This window comes from Heterocephalus glaber, unplaced genomic scaffold (assembly GCF_053883595.1).
Source record: "Heterocephalus glaber isolate CG9 unplaced genomic scaffold, H.glaber_assembly_v1.0 deba00000331, whole genome shotgun sequence".
In the NCBI taxonomy this organism is placed as follows: domain Eukaryota; kingdom Metazoa; phylum Chordata; class Mammalia; order Rodentia; family Bathyergidae; genus Heterocephalus; species Heterocephalus glaber.
This window is the reverse complement of record NW_028258142.1, coordinates 49,312,332-49,331,469: the sequence shown is the minus strand read 5'-3', so window position 1 is coordinate 49,331,469 and position 19,138 is coordinate 49,312,332. Positions and strand designations below refer to the sequence as shown.

The window sequence follows — 19,138 nt, the reverse complement described above, 5'->3', positions numbered from 1 at the left end:
TTTTCATTGGTGTCCAATCAGTTCTCAAGACTTGTCAAAAAGTCAAATCCACCAGTATATCCTTGTGCAATTATTCCCACATCAAGTCTACAAACCTTTGCACAAATCTTGAGCAAAGCCTCATAGAAGGCACCAGAGTCATTGAAATATAAAAGATATATATATATATAGATATATAGATACATACTGTCCCCAAACTCAAGACCTTTAGAACATTAAAGCCACAGAACACCTGTCCTTAAGTGAATATTCTCCCTTCCATGGCACTTCCATACTCCCAGCTACCACCTTACACCACTTACCTTGAATATTATGGCAAGCTTCTACACACCCCTCTCATCCCAGTGCAAATCTAAGACTCTCCATGGAGACTTTCCTCAATGGTTCTTACACCTTCTGAACACCCTGCATGTCCAATAACACATTTGGGTTTAACTTAGGCTGCTCTTTTGCCTTTTAAATGAGTATTTTACCCCCCCAACTTTCCTCAGTTTGAAGTCAAACTCTTTAGAACGTAAGTTTTTGTAACTTCTCTGCAGCACCCTCTTCCAGCACACTATACAGTAGCCTCTCAGCAGATAATGACCAAGTTAACAACAGATTAATAGCATTATTTTGAACTCAATATCAATTATAGTTCTCTCTTCTTTATATGTCATCTTCATTTTATTTCTTTGCTCAGAAATGCATATCTGAATGAGGAAACTCTGTATTATAGTAAGTTGTTAGTTTTTGGTTCACAATACACTAGAGAAAATAAATTTAACATTATCAAACACTTTTAGGTGTTTATACAAATGACTATTGTGCCAGAGAAATGCAAGACCTGGGAGGAGGAGAAAGAATGACAGGATTTGAACTAATTGAGGGAGTTAAAACACCAGCTGCACCTGAGATATGCCAAGAATATTCCGGAACATTACGAAGAAACTCTATGAGGGAATGTAGAGAGGGTCTGAATATGAATTTCATGGAAAACTACTTCTGTCAGGTAAGGCTTCTAGCCATCTGGCTTCCTCACTACCACTGTATTCAAAGCTTTTAATAATTCCCATTAGCGGTTTGGTGGGAAGCTTAGATTCCCAGCTTCTAGCCTTTATGCCCAATGATCCATATTGGTGCTGAGTCATATTTCTAAAGTTCTGGTTTAAGCACCTTACTCTGCAATTTGGAAATTGGTCAATGGCTTCCAGCTCTATTTTGTCAATAACATGAAGTCGAAACTCCTTAACATGGCAATTAAGTTTATTCACATATTGTCCCCTCCCTACCTCTTTTGCCTTATTCACAGAAGACTTTTCACCTCCGTTTATGCTGAGTGCCTCCTTGAATGCTTTTAATGCCATCCTCTTATAAACTCCTACGCATCTTTCAAGACTCTGTTCAAATATCTCTGCCTCTCTGAAATTTTTACAGTCAACTCTCTCATCTGGTTTCCGATCTGTATTTTTGTAACACGTTGTTTACTCATTTGATAAAACTTATCACTTGTAAAATCTGTTAGCTTGTATGTTGACTACCATTTTTAGGGTCTCATCCATTTATTCTCTATGTTATATAGCTGGTACCCAGCTCAGTGCCGGGCACATAGAAAACATTCATAGTATACTTCCAGAACATTCCAAAACAACCTGCAAGTGATACAAGAGTGTGAGGGCTTAGAGAAGCAGCAGGAGAATTAACTTTGCCATTCTTGGGCAGAGCCCCAGTTGCTCATGGTTATAAACCATGCGCTTGATCAACCTTCAGCAAGTTCCCATCCCTTATGCTAACTGAAAATACATTTCCTTTTGTGTTCTGATCCAAAATACTTCGCTAACTTCCCTGCCAGATCTGTCCAACCTGCAGCCCACCTTTTTTGCTTCTTTTTTTAATGTCATAAGAAAAAATATTTTTAAAAGGGAAGTTTTTTATGTATGTTAACCCTATTATATATTTATTTTTAGCCTAAGACAATTCCTCTTCATTTAAAAAAAGAGGGCAAAAACAATGTAAACCACAGATTGGGCAATTTAGAGGATAGCTGATATTTTTAAACAAAATTTTGGTCAAAGTCTTTCAAATAGTAGTACAAAAAAATGAGACTTGTTACTGAAATACATGGGAACACTTCCTGTTTGTGTCCCTACCTATGAATATAGTGTCTTGAGAAGGAGAATTCTGCCTGGAAACTTTTGCACTTACCTCCCACTAGCTAGAACACTATCACTTCACTGCAATCTCCAAACACCACTTTATCAAGGATACCTTCATTCAGCTCCCTCTCTGAAAGAACAACTTCCATCACTTTCTATTCCTTTTCTCCGTATCTACCACTCCCTGATGTAACATGTTTATGTGTTCTCTATCTTGCCCAAATATAAGTCCTAGGAGAGAAGGATTTTATCTCCTTATGTTCATTACCGCATAGCCTAATTTACAACAGAGTATCTGCCCAACAGCAAGGACTGAATAAATATTTTTAACCAAATGGTATAATAAGTTGGCCTGCTATAAGATGTTTCCGATAGCCTGAAAGTTTGCAATCCAGGACTACGAACTGCAAAGGCAACATGAAAGTGCACCTCTGTGGGTTTTCAGAACAGTGTTGACAGAGATTCTATTTTTTAAAATCGTCTATAATCACCTTCAATTTTGAATCCAAAAGTGGCATAGAACCAAAGTCAGTTTTTCCTGTTGTACTGAAAAAGCCACATTAAAATAAACCTTCATGGAACTATCACATTCATTCCACCTGAAGAAAAGAAAATACAATGCTGAGTGAATTTATAATCTATGAACTGCATTTTTAGACTGAAACTAATACACATTTTTGTGTACTTTCTTATAACTTTTTTATATATTTTTGTGTACTTCCTAACTTCTTCACATGCACATATCTTTATGTATCTCCTTCTGACTTGGTAAGTTTTTGTATGTGATTGTATGCAAAGTGCACTATTTTTGTAAAGTCCATGTAAGTACATTTTAAAATTCAAAATGTATTGTTAGTTACAATTAAAATGACTTGTAATCAAATTATTTCAAGCAATTACAAAATGATTTGCAAAGCATCTCTTGTGGATATTAGAATTTTATTTTATATATTCTTCTTTGGTAATGCTTTGAAAAGAAATATAATGATAAAGACTGTTGTGTTATCATTAAGCATGTATTCATAATTCCATTTTTTCTTTCCTCTATAAATCCAGAAAGCATATGCCTATGCTGATGAGGATGAAGGACGCCCATCCAAAGATTGTTTGCTCATATATGATAATGAAGGTGTAGATTCCCCTGCTGGCTCTGTGGGTTGTTGTAGTTTCATTGGTGAAGACTTGGATGAAAGCTTCTTGGAGACTCTTGGGCCTAAATTTAAGAAGTTGGCAGATATCACCCTGGGAAAAGAAACCGTATGCTATCCAGACCCTGATCCCTCTTGGCCTCCTCAGAACACTGAACCAATCTACCCTCAGCAAACAACGGGGCTAGTGGCTAGTGGACACCAGCAAGTCTCCCAGCACGTTGGCGCTACCACAGTAATTTCTGAGAATACCTATCCCTCGGGACCTGCTGTACATCATCCTATGCCTATTCCTGACCCTCTGGGCTACGGTAATGTCACTGTGACCGAGTCCTACACCACCTCTGGTGCTCTGAAGCCCTCTGTCCACCTTCATGATAACCTGCATGCACCCAATGTGGTGGTGACAGAGAGGGTGGTAGGCCCCATCTCAGGTGCTGATTTGCATGGAATGTTAGAGATGCCTGACTTGAGAGATGGGTCAAATGTTATAGTGACAGAAAGGGTCATAGCACCAGGTTCAAGTCTACCCACCTCCCTGACTATCCCTACTCCTATAGAGCCTTCAAATGTGGTAGTTACAGAAAGAGTAATTCAACCAACTTCTGGTATGATGGGCAATCTAAGTATGCACCCAGATTTATCAAATGCCCACAATGTGATTGTGACAGAGAGGGTTGTTTCCGGTGCTGGCATTAGTGGAATTAGTGGTGCAGCTGGGTTAAGTGGTGGCGTAGGCAGCAGTGGCCTGGTTAGCACCAACATGGGTGTCAGTGGCAGTGGCCTGAGTGGAGCTGGAGTAAGTGGTGGTGGCATCGGGCTGGGAAGCCTGGGTGGAGGTGGAGGCCTGAGTGGCACCATGGGTGGGACAGCCACCATTAGCCACATGAGGAATTCCTCTGACCATCACTTTACCCAGCCCCTGGGATCTGCCTCCCCTAGCACAACCCGAAGTCGAATCACAAAGTACAGTACAGTACAATATACCAAGTAGTTGGTATCCCGAAGCACTTGCTCACGGTGATTATGGCTTAGATTCAATTCCCACCACCCAAAATCTAATAATGTAACTTAGGATGCACAGCTAGGTGGTAAGAGCTTCACTTTGCTGTGAGAAACCACAATGAGAAAAATAAATGGAAACATTGCCATGGGGGAGAGAGTTCTCTGTACATTTGTGAAGTGTTTCCTTATATTAATATTAATGACCTCATGACAGTGGACTAAAACTAGAGGCCTGACGTCTTTGTACCTATGTGGCCTGTAGTTTACAGCCAGTATGTGGAGTAAATTAAATGTGGTCATGTAAAAGTACTACCCCTAGCATGGCATTTGGCATTGTTTTCCTGTAATTTGCCATGTAACTCAGGCAGTATTCAAAAATAACTAACCATGCAATATACTGCCATATGTAATCTGAAATTTTGCCCCATCAATTTCATAGATGATGCAAATAACACTCCAACCACAGATTCAGACCAGGGTTAGCTATTTAAGAACCTAATTACCTAATCAAGCCTACAGCCACCAAGCTCTGTTACCTTGACTGTACTTAACTGCACTAGAGGAAATAAACATCAGATTAGGAAATGCTTCCCAAGAGAAAAATTCCATTAGAAACTACCAGTAGAATGAGATTTGTCCAGGGTAAACTGGCAGAGTCTGAGCCTGAACCTCAAGGTGAGGCTTCAGCTAAAAGTTAAGGACTTTCCTGCTCCCTGTTTGGGGTTAATGGTAGATGTGAGCTTGAAGAATATTGCCCACTGGGGAGGTTATGAGGCATCACACTCATTTTTCTCTTTACCACTGTGGTTGTGAATTAATATTAAGGGAAAATGTCTCAGGTTCAGTGAAGGGACAGGTGACGGGTTTGTCATCACTAGTGGTAAATACCTTCGCAGCTAAGCAGATACAAACTGCACTGCATTGTCAGATTGTTTTCAGCAAGTGTTAGTCATGCACATCCAGCTTTTTGTTACCTTGCTCCAAAGTTAAAATGACTTACTTAAGCTGAGCTGTGGGGGAAGAAGCTAGCAGCATGGTTAAGCTATGGGGAAGTTTTCTAAGGGGATCTTAAAAAAATGTTTTTAGAACATTTAAACTTTTAAATGGGGAAAGTTAGAAAAGAATTGTTCAGTAAAGCACTATCGAACTAATTATTAGCTTTGAGTTTAGTACTTTCTTTTAACAACCCTCTGCTGCCATTTTGAATTCCTCAACCATGAACCTTTTACAGTTAATGATACTGTGTTGGAAAGAATAAAAAAGTACTAGACAAACTCATTTCTTTCACTCCCTAACAACTAAATTTTTTCACTAGCATAAATTTTAAAATCATGATTTGACTTGTCAATAAATTCCTGGCTTATAAATGCTCTGATGTATAGATAATTCCTAAAGAGTATAAAAGGACATATTCTTCTAGTTTCAAAACATAGTAATGTGCTATTTATGATATATTATTTCTGTGTACTTGCTATATAATGTGTCCTGAATACAAATCTCTAAAGAGAACCAACACATTCCAAGAAATAGGTATATTTACCATTGTATGGTAGAGGAGTTGTTTGGGGGTTTTTTTGTTTTGTTTTGTTTTGTTTTGTTTTGTTTTTGGTCTTTTTAAAGTTCATTGTTAATATAAGCTCACTAAAGTGAGACTGCATACAACAAAATAAAACTAGGAAACAATTCTTCCTCCTGGAGTTGTGAATTATATACTTTAAAAGATTTTTTTCCTAGTCAACTACTCAAATTTTCCAGGATGTTACAAGATCAAAGAATCATTATTCAACTTCCAACACTTGTCAAAGAGGGATGGGAGTGAATGACTTTACCTAGAGCTATTTTGCTCAATATAATAGCAGATGGGGTTAATATGATAAAAGCCACAATATACATCTTACATTAGCTCTGTAGAATATGTAAAATTTTGATAATCTGTAATATGTCAAAATGCAGAAGTGTAAATAAAGTTATTCAAAGGGAGTCTTTCTTTTCTTTGGTACCCGGGATCAAAATCAGGACCTTGCACTTTCGAGGCAGGCGGCAGCACCCCTGAGCTAAATCCCCAGCTCGGGAGTCTTTCTTTTATTTTTTCTGTCATTTAGGGGATTATGTTAAGAATGGGAAATATTTTTCCAGAAGTAAAGTAAAAAAGTTTATTGAAATATACTTGTGCATGCCTGGGTCCAGGAATTTGAAGGAATACAAATACTTGTTAATTATTTTTATATTACTTAATTAAAGGGAATGATATTTGACCACAGGAAACGTATGTGTTGTCCTGATATATCATCATACATCTTTTCTTAAGAAAACTGATACTTTCCAGATATATTTTGGGGGGTTGTCTAACAAATGACAGAGTGACTATCTTTAAAAACCGTCATTGTTATGATCCTTTAGTTATAAACCATGGGAAATCCAAATTTTAAGTGGTAGAATTAATTGTCCATGTTTCTAGGAAGATGCTTTCAAATAAAAATTTTTTTCAGGGTTAGACAATGATGTTCTGTTTAGCCCTAAATTTTGAAATTACTTTAAGACATCAACCATTCTAAGACTCATTTAAAGGCATGTTTCCAGTGGGCAGGCTTTGTTCCTGTCTTTAGATGCTTTAACTCATGTGCATCATTTCATACACCTAGAAAAATCATGGGAACCATTTTATAAATAAATAGCTCTAATTTAAGTACATACTGCAAGTTAAATCTTAGGTCAACTGGCTCTTAACAAAAGGTAGAACAAATATCAATTTAATGTTAATGCTACACATATATGGTTTGCTAACAAACCATAATATTTATACATCTAAATTTCTAAATAAATAATTCTCAGGGGCAAAAATTAACGTATCACAAATACTGTACCATTCAATATCAATGAAAATACTATAAAGTTAATTTGACATTGAATTTCAGATATATCTGCTACTTATTGTGTACCTCCATGCATGAGGCCTGATACAACTGTATTTGCACTGAAAATTTTACAGAACCCTAACTTTTTAGGGTTACTTATCTATTTCTTCTCAATATCTATTCTACATTTATGTATAAAGTTTTTAGCACTGTACTATAATTTTCATTCCATATAATATTCTGACAAAATTTTGTCTTCAAAAATTACATTTTTATATTAAGTGGATGCTTTTAGTAACACAATTTATTTCAGAATTCATAAGAAAATGTGATTGTAAGCCAAGGCATAACATTTATGATACCTTTTGACTTCTGTAAGAGATTAAAGATATACTCAGTAGCAAAAATTACCATGGCTTTCTTGGAAATACATTTAAAACCAAAACAAACTTTTAAAAGTACTACACACACTTTCTCATGCATATTTAATAATTTTTAACCTTTTGTGGGAATTTCTGGCATTTTTAAGGCCTACTCTGTATTGTCCCAGAATATACCAATCCACAGTAGATAGTTGCCATGAAGTCAAATGTGTCTTCAGTTCTAGTTTGTTCAGTTTGTTAGGATGCCTGAATGAATAATTTATTTTTTAATTCTCTACATCTTCTTCCATCCAGTTATATTTAAGTTACTAAATACTATATGATCAAACTATGTTTAGTCTTATTTTTCTTTTTCTGTCTATTTTCCAAGCATTTTAAAACTCTGATATTCATCTTTGGTGATGTAAAAAACAAGATGCTTTCCTTTGAGTTTCAGTATAAAAGGTTTTGGAATATTTGGGTGCTAGTTCCTTGCTTCATCATCTGTTGCCTATTTTAAGATGGTCTGTATTTCCAAACAGTTGTGTCTACAGTAATAAAATGCTTGATATGCCTCCATTATCTTTTCTTGAATTACAAGGTGGGGGAGGTTTAGAGACTGTAAGAAATAATTAGGAGTTCACTTCTACTTGGTATTTTCATTCCATATTCAAAGAGATCATTATTTTCTTTTCACAGTGTTAAAATGTGTTTTCATTCTCCTTTTCCTAACTTCCTCTCTTTCCCCATTCCCTGAGGAGGCTTCTTGTGCAGTCCCTCATGGAGATGTCAGGGCTCTGCCTTGGCCCACTAGTTACCCTCACTCACATGGACAGATGTTTTATTGTTTGTTTTGGTTTTTTTGGTACCAGGGATCAAACTCAGAACCTTGTGCTTGTGAGGCAGGCAGCAGAACCACTGAGCTAAATCCCCGGCAGATGCTTTTTTTTTTTAAAGATCGCACTTTAAACTTTTATATTTTTAGCATTTTACCTTTATTTTGTGCTTCTACTTTTTTCTTTCATACTCTAACTTTTTAAAGTTTATCTATACTAGCATTCTGCTTCTGTTGTAATGACTTTTCTTATTTGTTATAAAATCATGCGCTCTCATCTTTAAGCAAGCCATGTGGCTATTTGGGCACAAGACACATGCAACAGAGGGGTATTCAAGAAAGCACAAGGATGCTTATGGGTCTGGAGAGAGTAAACAAAGGGCAGCAGGACAGAGGAGGCCTCACAGAAAACCAGGGGTGAGGTTGAGTTTGGCTTTGCAGGACATCATAAGCCTCTGCTACTCTGCATGTAATGTAGATCCACTGGAAAGAGTGGGGCGAACAGTGCTCTGCTCAGATTTGTATTTCTAAAATACCTCTCTATCTACAGTGTTGACACTCATGGAAGGAAATCACAGAATCAAGGAGATTGGCTAGAAGGCTACTCCAGTAATCCAAATGAGTGGTTGGACCATAACAGCTTGGTAGCAAAACAAGTGACAAAGACAACACAAAAATTCCGGATAGGTCAGGAGAGCAGCAGAGAGAAAGAAATTGGACATAAGGTCACTGGGCAATAGATTAAATTTTAATCTTATTATAAACTGCCTTTAAAAAATCAAGTATAGTAAGTCCAAATGGAGACTATTAAACCTATTAAACAGATCAAAAAGTTTGAAAATGATGCCATCTTCTAGTCATGTACTTCGTGATTGAGTTCAAATAAGACAAATTCCTGCAGACTATGGGATATTTATTTTTCCTAGTTGGACACAGGTGATGAGCTTGCTGTATCACAATCTGTGCCTATTTTTCAGTCATATCCCTTCTTTCTTAGCTTCTTATATAAATCCTAGGAGGAAGAGATCCTACCTCTCTGCTTGCCGATCTTATTCTTACTGAAGATCACCTTAGTGTGACCCAGAATGTACATTTTTTTCAAATGAAAATACTTTCAGTGGGTCATGGTAGCACACACTTATAATCCCAGCATTCTTGGAGTCCGAGGCAAGAAGATCACAAATTCAAACCCAGCCTAGGCAACTTAGCCAAACCCCGTCTCAAAAAATAAAATGTAAAAAAGGGGCTGGGGATGTAACTCAGTGCAAAGGACTTGAGTTCAACTGTTCAATTCCTGGTAAGAAAAGAAAAGGGGGGAGGGAGGAAAAAGAGAAAAGAGAAAAGGGAAAAGAAGGAAGAGAGACAGAGGAGGGAGGGAGGGAGACAAGGGGAGAGAGAGAGAGAGGGAGAGAGAGAGAGGCTTTTTTCTGTCCAACTTAACAGATATCTCTTGCAAAATATATACCCGTTTCTGCTCAATAAATTGCAGGTCTGGAGTTCTCGGTTCATTTTGATCCCTGTCTTACAGTAGGTTCACCAGAAGCAGACCCAGAGATGGGATTTGAAGACAGTTTTGAAGGAAGTTTTAAAAAATAAATAATAGTAGAAAATGGAGAGAGAAACAGAAAAGGGAACACAACACTATCAAGCCAATTATAACCATGGGCACGTGAAGCCCTGTCCTCCTGGGAAACATGCTGGGAGGAACCAATGTATAGAGAAGGCAGTGCAGAATTAAGCCATCCGAATAGTGAGGGAGGTGGTATATTTATGTGCATTAGCTGCCACCAGCTAATACTCTGGGCCACCTCTGAGCACAGTCATTACCTGAGCCTGCTGAACACATGGGTAAAGTAGTTTTGGCATCAAGTAAGAAATGCAGGGGTTAACTGACTAGGTGGGTGAACACTGACTGAACTAGTAAGAGAGAAATATGGAGGGGACTCCTTCAAGGTCTGATAGTCACTGGCGTCTCTGAGAGCTCTGGTGAAACAGTGCTTATAAGAAACTGCAGAAGTTTCTTAATGGACACCACTTTCTTGAACCTTCCCCTATAAATCGGAATGAGTTCTGAGTCAATCTATCTATATAGTGATAGATACGGTAACAAACCCCAATGATGTACAATAGGAAAGTCTTCAGGCCTTCCTTGTCATTGATTTGTGATTTTATATCATTTCTGTTAATTAATGCTTGTCCCCCTAGAGTGTTTAAACATATAATCTTTCTGCTATAATACATGGCTTGACTTTACTGATACAACTTCAGGAGTGACCTGAGAAAGTAATTGTTCTCATATCTATTTGCTTCCAGAAATAAATGCTATCAGTTCACTGAAGTTATCATTTTTATAAACCTAACATTTGCGAACAACATCATACAAATTCACCTTGTCCTTGAGACGCGTTCATGCACCTGGCTTATTTTAAAGGATTCACTAACAAAATTATAGTGCCTTGAGTTGAATCTGCAGGCAATTAAATACCAAATTTTGAATCAATGTGTGATACACCAAGGTCAGCACAGGAGCCAGCAGAAATTCATTACTTGTTGAACACAGGAACAAATGCAGTCCATTCACCACAACAGTTGTTCTGAAATCTATCCCTCTATTGACAGTCTGTATGGAAACTGAATCCCTAGATTACACATTGTTTCCCAAATTTCCACCATTCTAAATAAAGCTTCCTTTTCTAAATTTCTTTTTTGATGTGATAAGTCCTCTCTAAACTGTAACAAAATGATTTAAGTCAAACAATGTGTCTTGACCATTTGTCTTAAATATGTTTCAGGAAAAGATGAGATACATGGAAATTTAGACCTAACTAGTTTTCGTAAAAGTCATAGTATAAACTAGAGGAAAGCAATTTTGTTTACAAATATCAGTAAACTTTTTCCAAATATTTGAAAAATAGAGTCCAAAAGAAAAAAATCCTAAAACAATATGAATTTATTCACACAAGGTCATGGTGGCCATCGTAGTTTGGGGAGAAATATGTTCCCAATATTCTGTGAGATTGATTAAAAAAAACAATATATAAAAGACTACCAATGAAATTAAATATATGGAAAAGTTCTGAAATTTTTCACATGCTGTTCACTGGGAAAATAAACAAAACTATTTCCTCTCCTGAGGCAAAATTGTTTTGATAAATACTCTTGCACCTTAGATGAAGGGTATTATTAAATATGCAACCATCTTTGCTCTCTATTCATAACCAATACATATTTGGACAGCTGTCTTGATTGTTCAGGCAAGTAAAAGGCATTTTCTGCAGAGTGAACATGAACTTTATACTCATCATTCATGCATAGAGTCATTACACACTGCAAATGAATAAATTAGTATCTTGCTTTATACATCATCTTCTATAAGCTTGATTATTTAGAAATCATCAGCAAGAACACTAATTTATTTTCAATTTAAGAACAAAAATTAATGTGATATCATGGAAAATGGAAATATAAATCTGGCAATGGGGGGATTCCAGTCTGGTGAGGTAATTAGTGGGTCCATTACAGGTTGGGCTCAGTCCTCCTTAGAAAATCCCTGGGAGCCTTCTGGCTGGATTTCTTTTTGCAACAGTCTTATCATTAACAGCCTAAAAGCCTCCCTTCTATGATATTATTGTTTGTGAAGAAAGGAAGATGAACCAAAATTTTAAAAGATGTATAATGTCTTTTAAAAGCTATTACAGCCAAAAGTCATTACAGATTAAAAATACAATGAAATAGAATAAAATTTAAAATATGGGTAGAAAATTGTCAAGAATTAGGTGTTATGAACTACAGTACCAAACAGAAAGAAAAATCATATTTAATGACTATCGTTAAAAATCATATATTAAGATATAGGAAAACCCTTACATCCATATCTAGTTCCGTGAGCTTTAATAAATAGCAAGGGTATTAAAGATATAAACACTCAAGGAATTTTGAAAGGAAGACTATCACCCAGGGACTTGAGTACATATAAATTTCTTTATATAAATGTACCTAATTTTAATCTCCCAAAATCCAGGAAGGGAAATAGATGAAGAAATTGTAATTTAGGAACAAAATTAACTTAAGGTTAGAAACAAACCAAATTAATGGAACTTGTAGAATTTGAGTTAGATTTAACTCTTCGATCCAGTGTATACCACACTGGCATAGCATGCTTAAAGGCAAAGAGGAATATAATTGTACGACTATTGACAAGTTAGAAGCTATAATTAAGAATAAGCTAAAATATAAGAATAGATTTTAACTTCTACAACAATAAAAACTGAAAATAGTAAAAATGAAGATATTGAGGATTTTCATTAAATGATAGCAGAGCCAAGATATTTTTACTCTGCTAGGCTCCATAAAACCAAATTTAAACATTAGTAGGATAAGAATAGAAAGTAAACCATCCTCAAGAAGAATTTTAAAATGATAACCAGCACAAACACACACAAAATAATAAACAATGTCTCCTAAATAAAATTGAAGCCAAACTAGAAAGGTCTAGAGCTAGTGAATACTTCTTCAGATCTATTTCAGAGTTGTTATTGTCTGGATACTTGTGCCTCCACCAAATGTAATATATAACCCAAGGTGATGATATTAAAAGGTGGGGATTTTAGAGGGTGATTAGGTCAGAGGGCTGAACCCTCATGAATAGGATAATTACTTTGATAAACGAGGCCAACAAGAGCTCCATCACCCCTTCCAGCACATAAGCACACAACAAGAAGATGCCTTCTGTATACCTTAGAATAGCCCCTCACCACACAATGAATCTGCCAGAGCCTTGATCTGGGACTTCTCAGCCTCAGAACTTTGAGAAATAAATTTCATTTGTTCATTATCTACTCATATCTACTCTGGTATTTTGTTTCAGGAACCCAGATACAATAAAACAAGAGTAGAGATTTCTCATCAGTAAGACATCAGTAACAGGAGAGAAAAAAGGAAAAAGAAAGTAAACACTTCGCATAGGAAGAAACAGAAAGGGCCAATATCTCCCCTCCCCCACACACATTAAGAGACACTGCTCTTAGAAAAATACCCTTGTTTACTAGTGTAAGAAATTTCTATTTCTTACATTACAAATGTCCATTTCTCCCTGTGCCATTCACAAGACCGGGAAATCACTTTGACTCAATAGTTCTGAACTTTATCCTGAAACCCTAGAATTACCTGGAAAATATATTAAGAATAAGTAATTCTTGACAACAGCATCCAAAAAAATAAGGGCCAGGGATTTAGCTCAGTGGTTCCACCTCTTGCCTTGCAAGCACAAGGTCTCAAGTTTGATCTCTGGTACAAAAAAAAAAAAGCATCCAAAAAAATGAAATATCTCAGAATCCATCTAACAAAGGAAGCAAAAGACCTCTACATTGAGAACTACAACACTGAAAAAAGAGATAGAAGAGGATATAAGAAAATGGGAAAACATCCCTTGTTCCTGGGAAGGAAGAACCAATATAGTGAAAATGGCCATACTTCCAAAGCTGCTATACAGATTTAATGCACTCCCGATTGAAATCCCAACAGTATATTTCACGGATATAGAGAAAACTGTCGAAAAATTCATTTGGAACCACAAGAGACCTAGAATAGTAAAAGCAATTCTAAGCAACAGAGACATGGCAGGGGGTATCACAATCCCCAACTTGAAATTATACTACAAAGCTACTGTGATAGAAACAGCATGGTACTGGCAAAGAAACAGACCCTAGGATCAGGATCAGTGTAATAGACTAGAAGATACAGAAACAACTCCAGACATACTCAGCTACCTCATCTTTGACAAAGGAGCCAATCATCCTCACTGGAAGAAAGATAGCCTCTTTAATAAATGATGCTGGAAAAACTGGATTTCAACTTGCCAAAGATTAAAACTAGACCCCTATCTTTCACCATGCACAAAACTAAAATCTAAGTGGAATAAAGATCTAAATATTAAAACAGAAACACTAAACTTGCTGAAAGATAGGTTAGGTAGAACTCTTGAAGACAATGGCATAGGAAAAAACTTTATGAACAAATCCTCAGTAACATGGGAACTAGCACAAAGAATCAACAATTGAGATCTCATCTTATTAAAAAGCTTCTGGAGTGCAAGAGAAACCACCAACAGAGCTAAGAGACAACCTACAATGTGGGCAAAAATTTTTACCAGCTGTTCCTCAGACAAAGGTCTACTAACTACAATATATAAAAAACTCAAAAAAATCAGACCCCCCGAATATAAAGACCCAATTCCAAAATGGGCATCTGAAATGAACAGACATTTCTGAGACAAAGAAGTAAAAGCAGCAAATAAGCATATGAAAAAATGTTCAACATCACTGGTCATTTGAGAGATGCAGATGAAAACAACACTGAGATTCCACTTCACCCCAGAAATAATGGCTGCTGTCAAGAAATCAACCAATAACAAATGCTGGCAGGGTTGTGGGGAGAGAAGAACCCTTCTTCATTGTTGGTGGGAGTGCAAACAGGTGCAACCACTGTGGAAATCAATATGGTGATACCTCAAACAACTAGGATTAGAAGTTCCATTTGACCCAGCTATTCCTCTGCTGGGTATCTTCCCAGAACTAAAAGAATCATACCACAGTGACATGTGCTCACCCATGTTTATAGCGGCAGAGTTTGTAAAAGCTAAAACTTGGAAACAGCCCAAATGCCCATCAACTGGAAACTGGATAAAGAAGATGTGGTTTTTCTATAAAATGGAGTACTACTCAGCCATAAAGAACAAGAAACTAGAGACATTTATAGCTAAATGGATGCACATTGAGGACATACCCTTAAGTGAAATAAATAGGATGCACATATGTAAATACCAAATAGTTTCTCTGGTTTGAAAAACTAAAAGTGCAAATAAGGATCAAAATGTATAATTAATATTGTGAAATAGGAAGAAAAGGTCCAAAGGAGTAGGAGAAGTGGGAGGGGTAGGGGAAAGAAAAGAAGGGAAAAGAAAAAATATGAGAAAAGGATAAAATGGAAACAAAGTCTTTGTAAATAGGAAAGAGAGGAGGGGGTGAAGGGAGGGCAGGGGAATGAGGAAAATATAAGAACCAAGATACATCATGTAAAGGTACAAGATCCCAATGATGAATGTAACTGTATTGTATACCTAAATGTACCAGTAAACTTAAGGAAAAAAAAAAACAATAAGTAATTCTTGGTCTCATCCCCAGAAATTCTGGTTCAGTAAATCTGGAGCCAAGAAATCTCTATTTTCTTCATACTGGCCCAATAAATACATTTCAAAAAGCACTGCCTACCTTGTAACCTTCTATTAAGATTTCTTCTCCCAAACAACCTGAGATCCCCAGGTCCTATATCTGAGTTGCCCACATACATGACTAACAGCATCAAAGGTGAACCATATATATACTGTACCACTCTGTCCAAGAGGGCATTGCCAGTATCCTCAAAGTTGCCAGAGTGATACTTTAGCAATCCTCACACTGTGGTAGGGTGCCACTGTCACAATTGGGAGTGAGTAGGCAGACTAAGATGACAGTTCCCAGAATAAGTGTATATCAAGTATGTAATAAGTAGTACGTAGCACATGTTAATTAACACAGGACTTGCAGTCAGATGACTCAGTCTCTGTGTTTTGGAAGGCATCCCACACTGATGACGTGATGTCACAGACAGAAATAACAAGGAACCTCTGTTAGTGTGGCAGTATGATTTTAGGGTGCAAACTATGGCATTAACATAACTCTTTCAGAAACTGACATTTAATAGCTATGATTTTTGAATGTCCACTAAATAACCTGGTTGGCTGCCCCCTTGTTGCCATACCTAAATTGGCCTTAATGAGGGACAGGATGTTCATCTTCAGTGCTGTAGATGAACCATCAGACATGTATTCACAGCACCCACTCTAGGTCAAAACTAAGACAAGCCTGTTTACCTTTTGTCCATCCCCCCAGGTCCAGGCTAATGAAAACCCTTCTGCTTGTGTCACCTCTAGAAACGATTGCACTACATCTGACAAACATAGTATAGGACCATAAATATTTTTACATTTCCTTTCCTCTGGTTTTAAGAAATACAGCTGGCCTGAGGAGGAGGCTTCTGGGACACTGTACCACCTGTCCCAGTGCAGAGGAGGATGCTTCCGGACCACCACAGCACCTCTCCCAGAGCCAAAGAGGTGAGCGGTGGGCACCAACAGCACCAACCCCAACCACAGCAAAATGAGAAGACACTCAAACAAGCCTCAAAATCCGACTTCCAGATCATCTATAGCAACCCCAAAGGGAAAAAAGATGGAACACTCTGATACTCAATCACCTGGACACCCTGAACTGGCAATAAAAGAGGATCTGGAAAAAATGAAATCAGAAATAATCTCTCACATAACAGCAGCGATTGTGCCCATAGTGCAAGACATTATTAATGATTCTAAAGAGGACACAGATTTAAAAAAAAAAAAAAAAAAAAAAAGGAGCTGAGGAACATGATGGAATCCATAAAACAGGTGCAAACAGATTTCCAGGAGATTAAAAATTCCATTGAAAGTTTGCACAACTGAATGAGCCAATGTGAGGACAGAATTGCAGGTACAGAAGATAAGACTGCAATTAGTGACCAGGAAAAGATAAATTTCTTTAAAATTGTAAGGGACCATGAGAAATCAACCCAGCAGCTGCTAGATGATGCAAAGAAGAATAACATAAGACTCATTGGAGTCAATGACGAAACAGGAGAGAGTGCAGATGACATAAAAAAACTCTTCACAGAAATAATGGCAGAAAACTTCCCAAGCAGGGGAAAAGAGCTTGACATACAGATAAGTGAGGCATATAGGACTCCAAATAGCCTTAATCAAAAAAAATCTACACATAGGCATATAATTGTTAAGATTCCAGAAACCTAACAGAAGAACAAAATTCTACAAGCACTTAGAGAAAAGAAACAAATCACATACAAAGGAAAGCCTATCAGAATCACAGCAGACTTCTCAACACAAACCCTCAAGGCAAGAAGAGGTTGGAGTGGTGTATTTCAAGCCCTAAAGGAAAAGAGCCTCCAACCCAGATTGATGTACCCTGCAAAATTATCTTTAAAAGTTGATGGAGAAATAAGATACTTTCATGACAAAGAACACCTTAGGAACTTTATGAATACCAAACCAGCACTCCAAAAAATTTTAGACGGTATCCTAGGAAAAGGTAATGAGGATCACAACCCAAGGAAGCACAGCAGAATGAATCTGTCGGGTGCAACAAGAAACTAAACACAAAGGGGGAGATTTCAGTGAAAAGAAAAGGTCATGACAATGATAAATCAATAAGTATCAGATATAACCATCAATGTTAATGGTCTCAATTCACCAATCAAAAGAAATAGACTGGCAGAATGGGTCAAGAAGCAAGATCCAACAATATGCTGCATACAAGAAACACACTTAATTCAAAAGGAAACTCATAGACTGAAAGTTAAAGGGTAGGAAACAATACTCCATGTGACAGGAACCAAGAAAAAAAGCAGTAGTAGCTATCCTCTTTGCACATCAAGTGGATTTCAAACCAACACTTCTTAAGAGAGATAAAGAAAGACACTATATCCTTCCTTAGAAAGAGAACAATCCAAGAGGAAGACATGACAATCATAAATACCTATGCACCAGACACTAGTGCACCCAACTATATAAAACAAATACTAATGGACATGAAAAATCATATAAGCACTAATACAATAGTAGCAGGGGACCTCAATACACCACTGTCACAAAGAGATCAACTAGACAAAAATAAGCAACAAAATACTAGAACTCAATCAAATTCTTGAACAAATGAACTTAACAGATGTTTACAGAGAGTTCCACCCCACAAAATCAGAATGCACATTCTTTTCAGCTGCACACATGTCATTTTCCCAAATAGACCACATACTCACTCATAGAACATATTCAAATAAGTGCAAAGGAATTGAAGTTATCCCCTGTATGTTATCAGACTATAGCACAATGAAATTGGAGATCAATACCAAAAGAAACCGCAAGAATTTCATAAACACATGGAAACTGAACAACACACTTCTGAATAACCAATAGGTCACAGAGGAAATTAAAGAAGAAATCGGACAGTTCCTTCAGTTAAATGAAATGACATTATAACATATGGGAATCTATGGGACACAAAGAAAGCAGTCTTATGAGGGAAATTCATAGCAGTGAATATTCATATGAGGAAGACAGAGCAAGCCCAATTAAACAACCTGATGCTAAACCTCAAGCTTCTAGAAAAAGAAGAGCAGGACAAACCTAAAGCTCAAAAAAGGGAGGAAATTATAAAGATCAGAAGAGAAATCAATGCAGTGGAGGCTAAGAGAATGATACAAAAAATCAATGAAGCCAAGAGTTGATTCTTCAAAACAATAAACAAAATTGACAAACTCTTAGCCAACCTTGTCAGAAAAAGGAAAGAAAAGGCCCAAATCCATACAATTAGGAATGAAAAGGATGAAATTACAATGGACCCAGCAGAAATCCAAAGGATCATCAATACTTACTTCCAGAACCTATACATCAGTAAGATGGACAACACAGAAGAAATGGACGGACTCCTAGAAATGTATGAATTACCAAACTTGAATGAAGAAGACCTAAAAATTCTAAACGACCCGATATCAATCAATGAAATTGAAAATGTGCTTAAAAACTTACCAACTAAGAAAAACCCAGGTCCTGAGGCCTTCACTGCTGAATTGCACAACACATTTAGAGAGGAACTACTGCCACTACTTTTTAAACTCTTCAATGAAATTGAAAGGGAAGTAATACTCCTGAATTCAT

General features: G+C 36.9%; 1 protein-coding gene across 1 annotated transcript in view; it reads left to right on the top strand.

Annotated features, from left to right (window-relative positions):
* The window catches only part of Dsg1 (desmoglein 1), a 38,229-nt gene extending 30,145 nt beyond the window's left edge, over positions 1-8,084 (top strand). Inside the window, exons 14-15 of the mRNA XM_004853125.3 lie at positions 786-991; positions 3,192-8,084. Coding sequence (XP_004853182.1) covers positions 786-991; positions 3,192-4,277 — 1,292 coding nt within the window. The 3' untranslated portion in view covers positions 4,278-8,084. The remainder of the gene's footprint in view (positions 1-785; positions 992-3,191) is intronic.
* Positions 8,085-19,138: the final 11,054 nt, after the last annotated feature.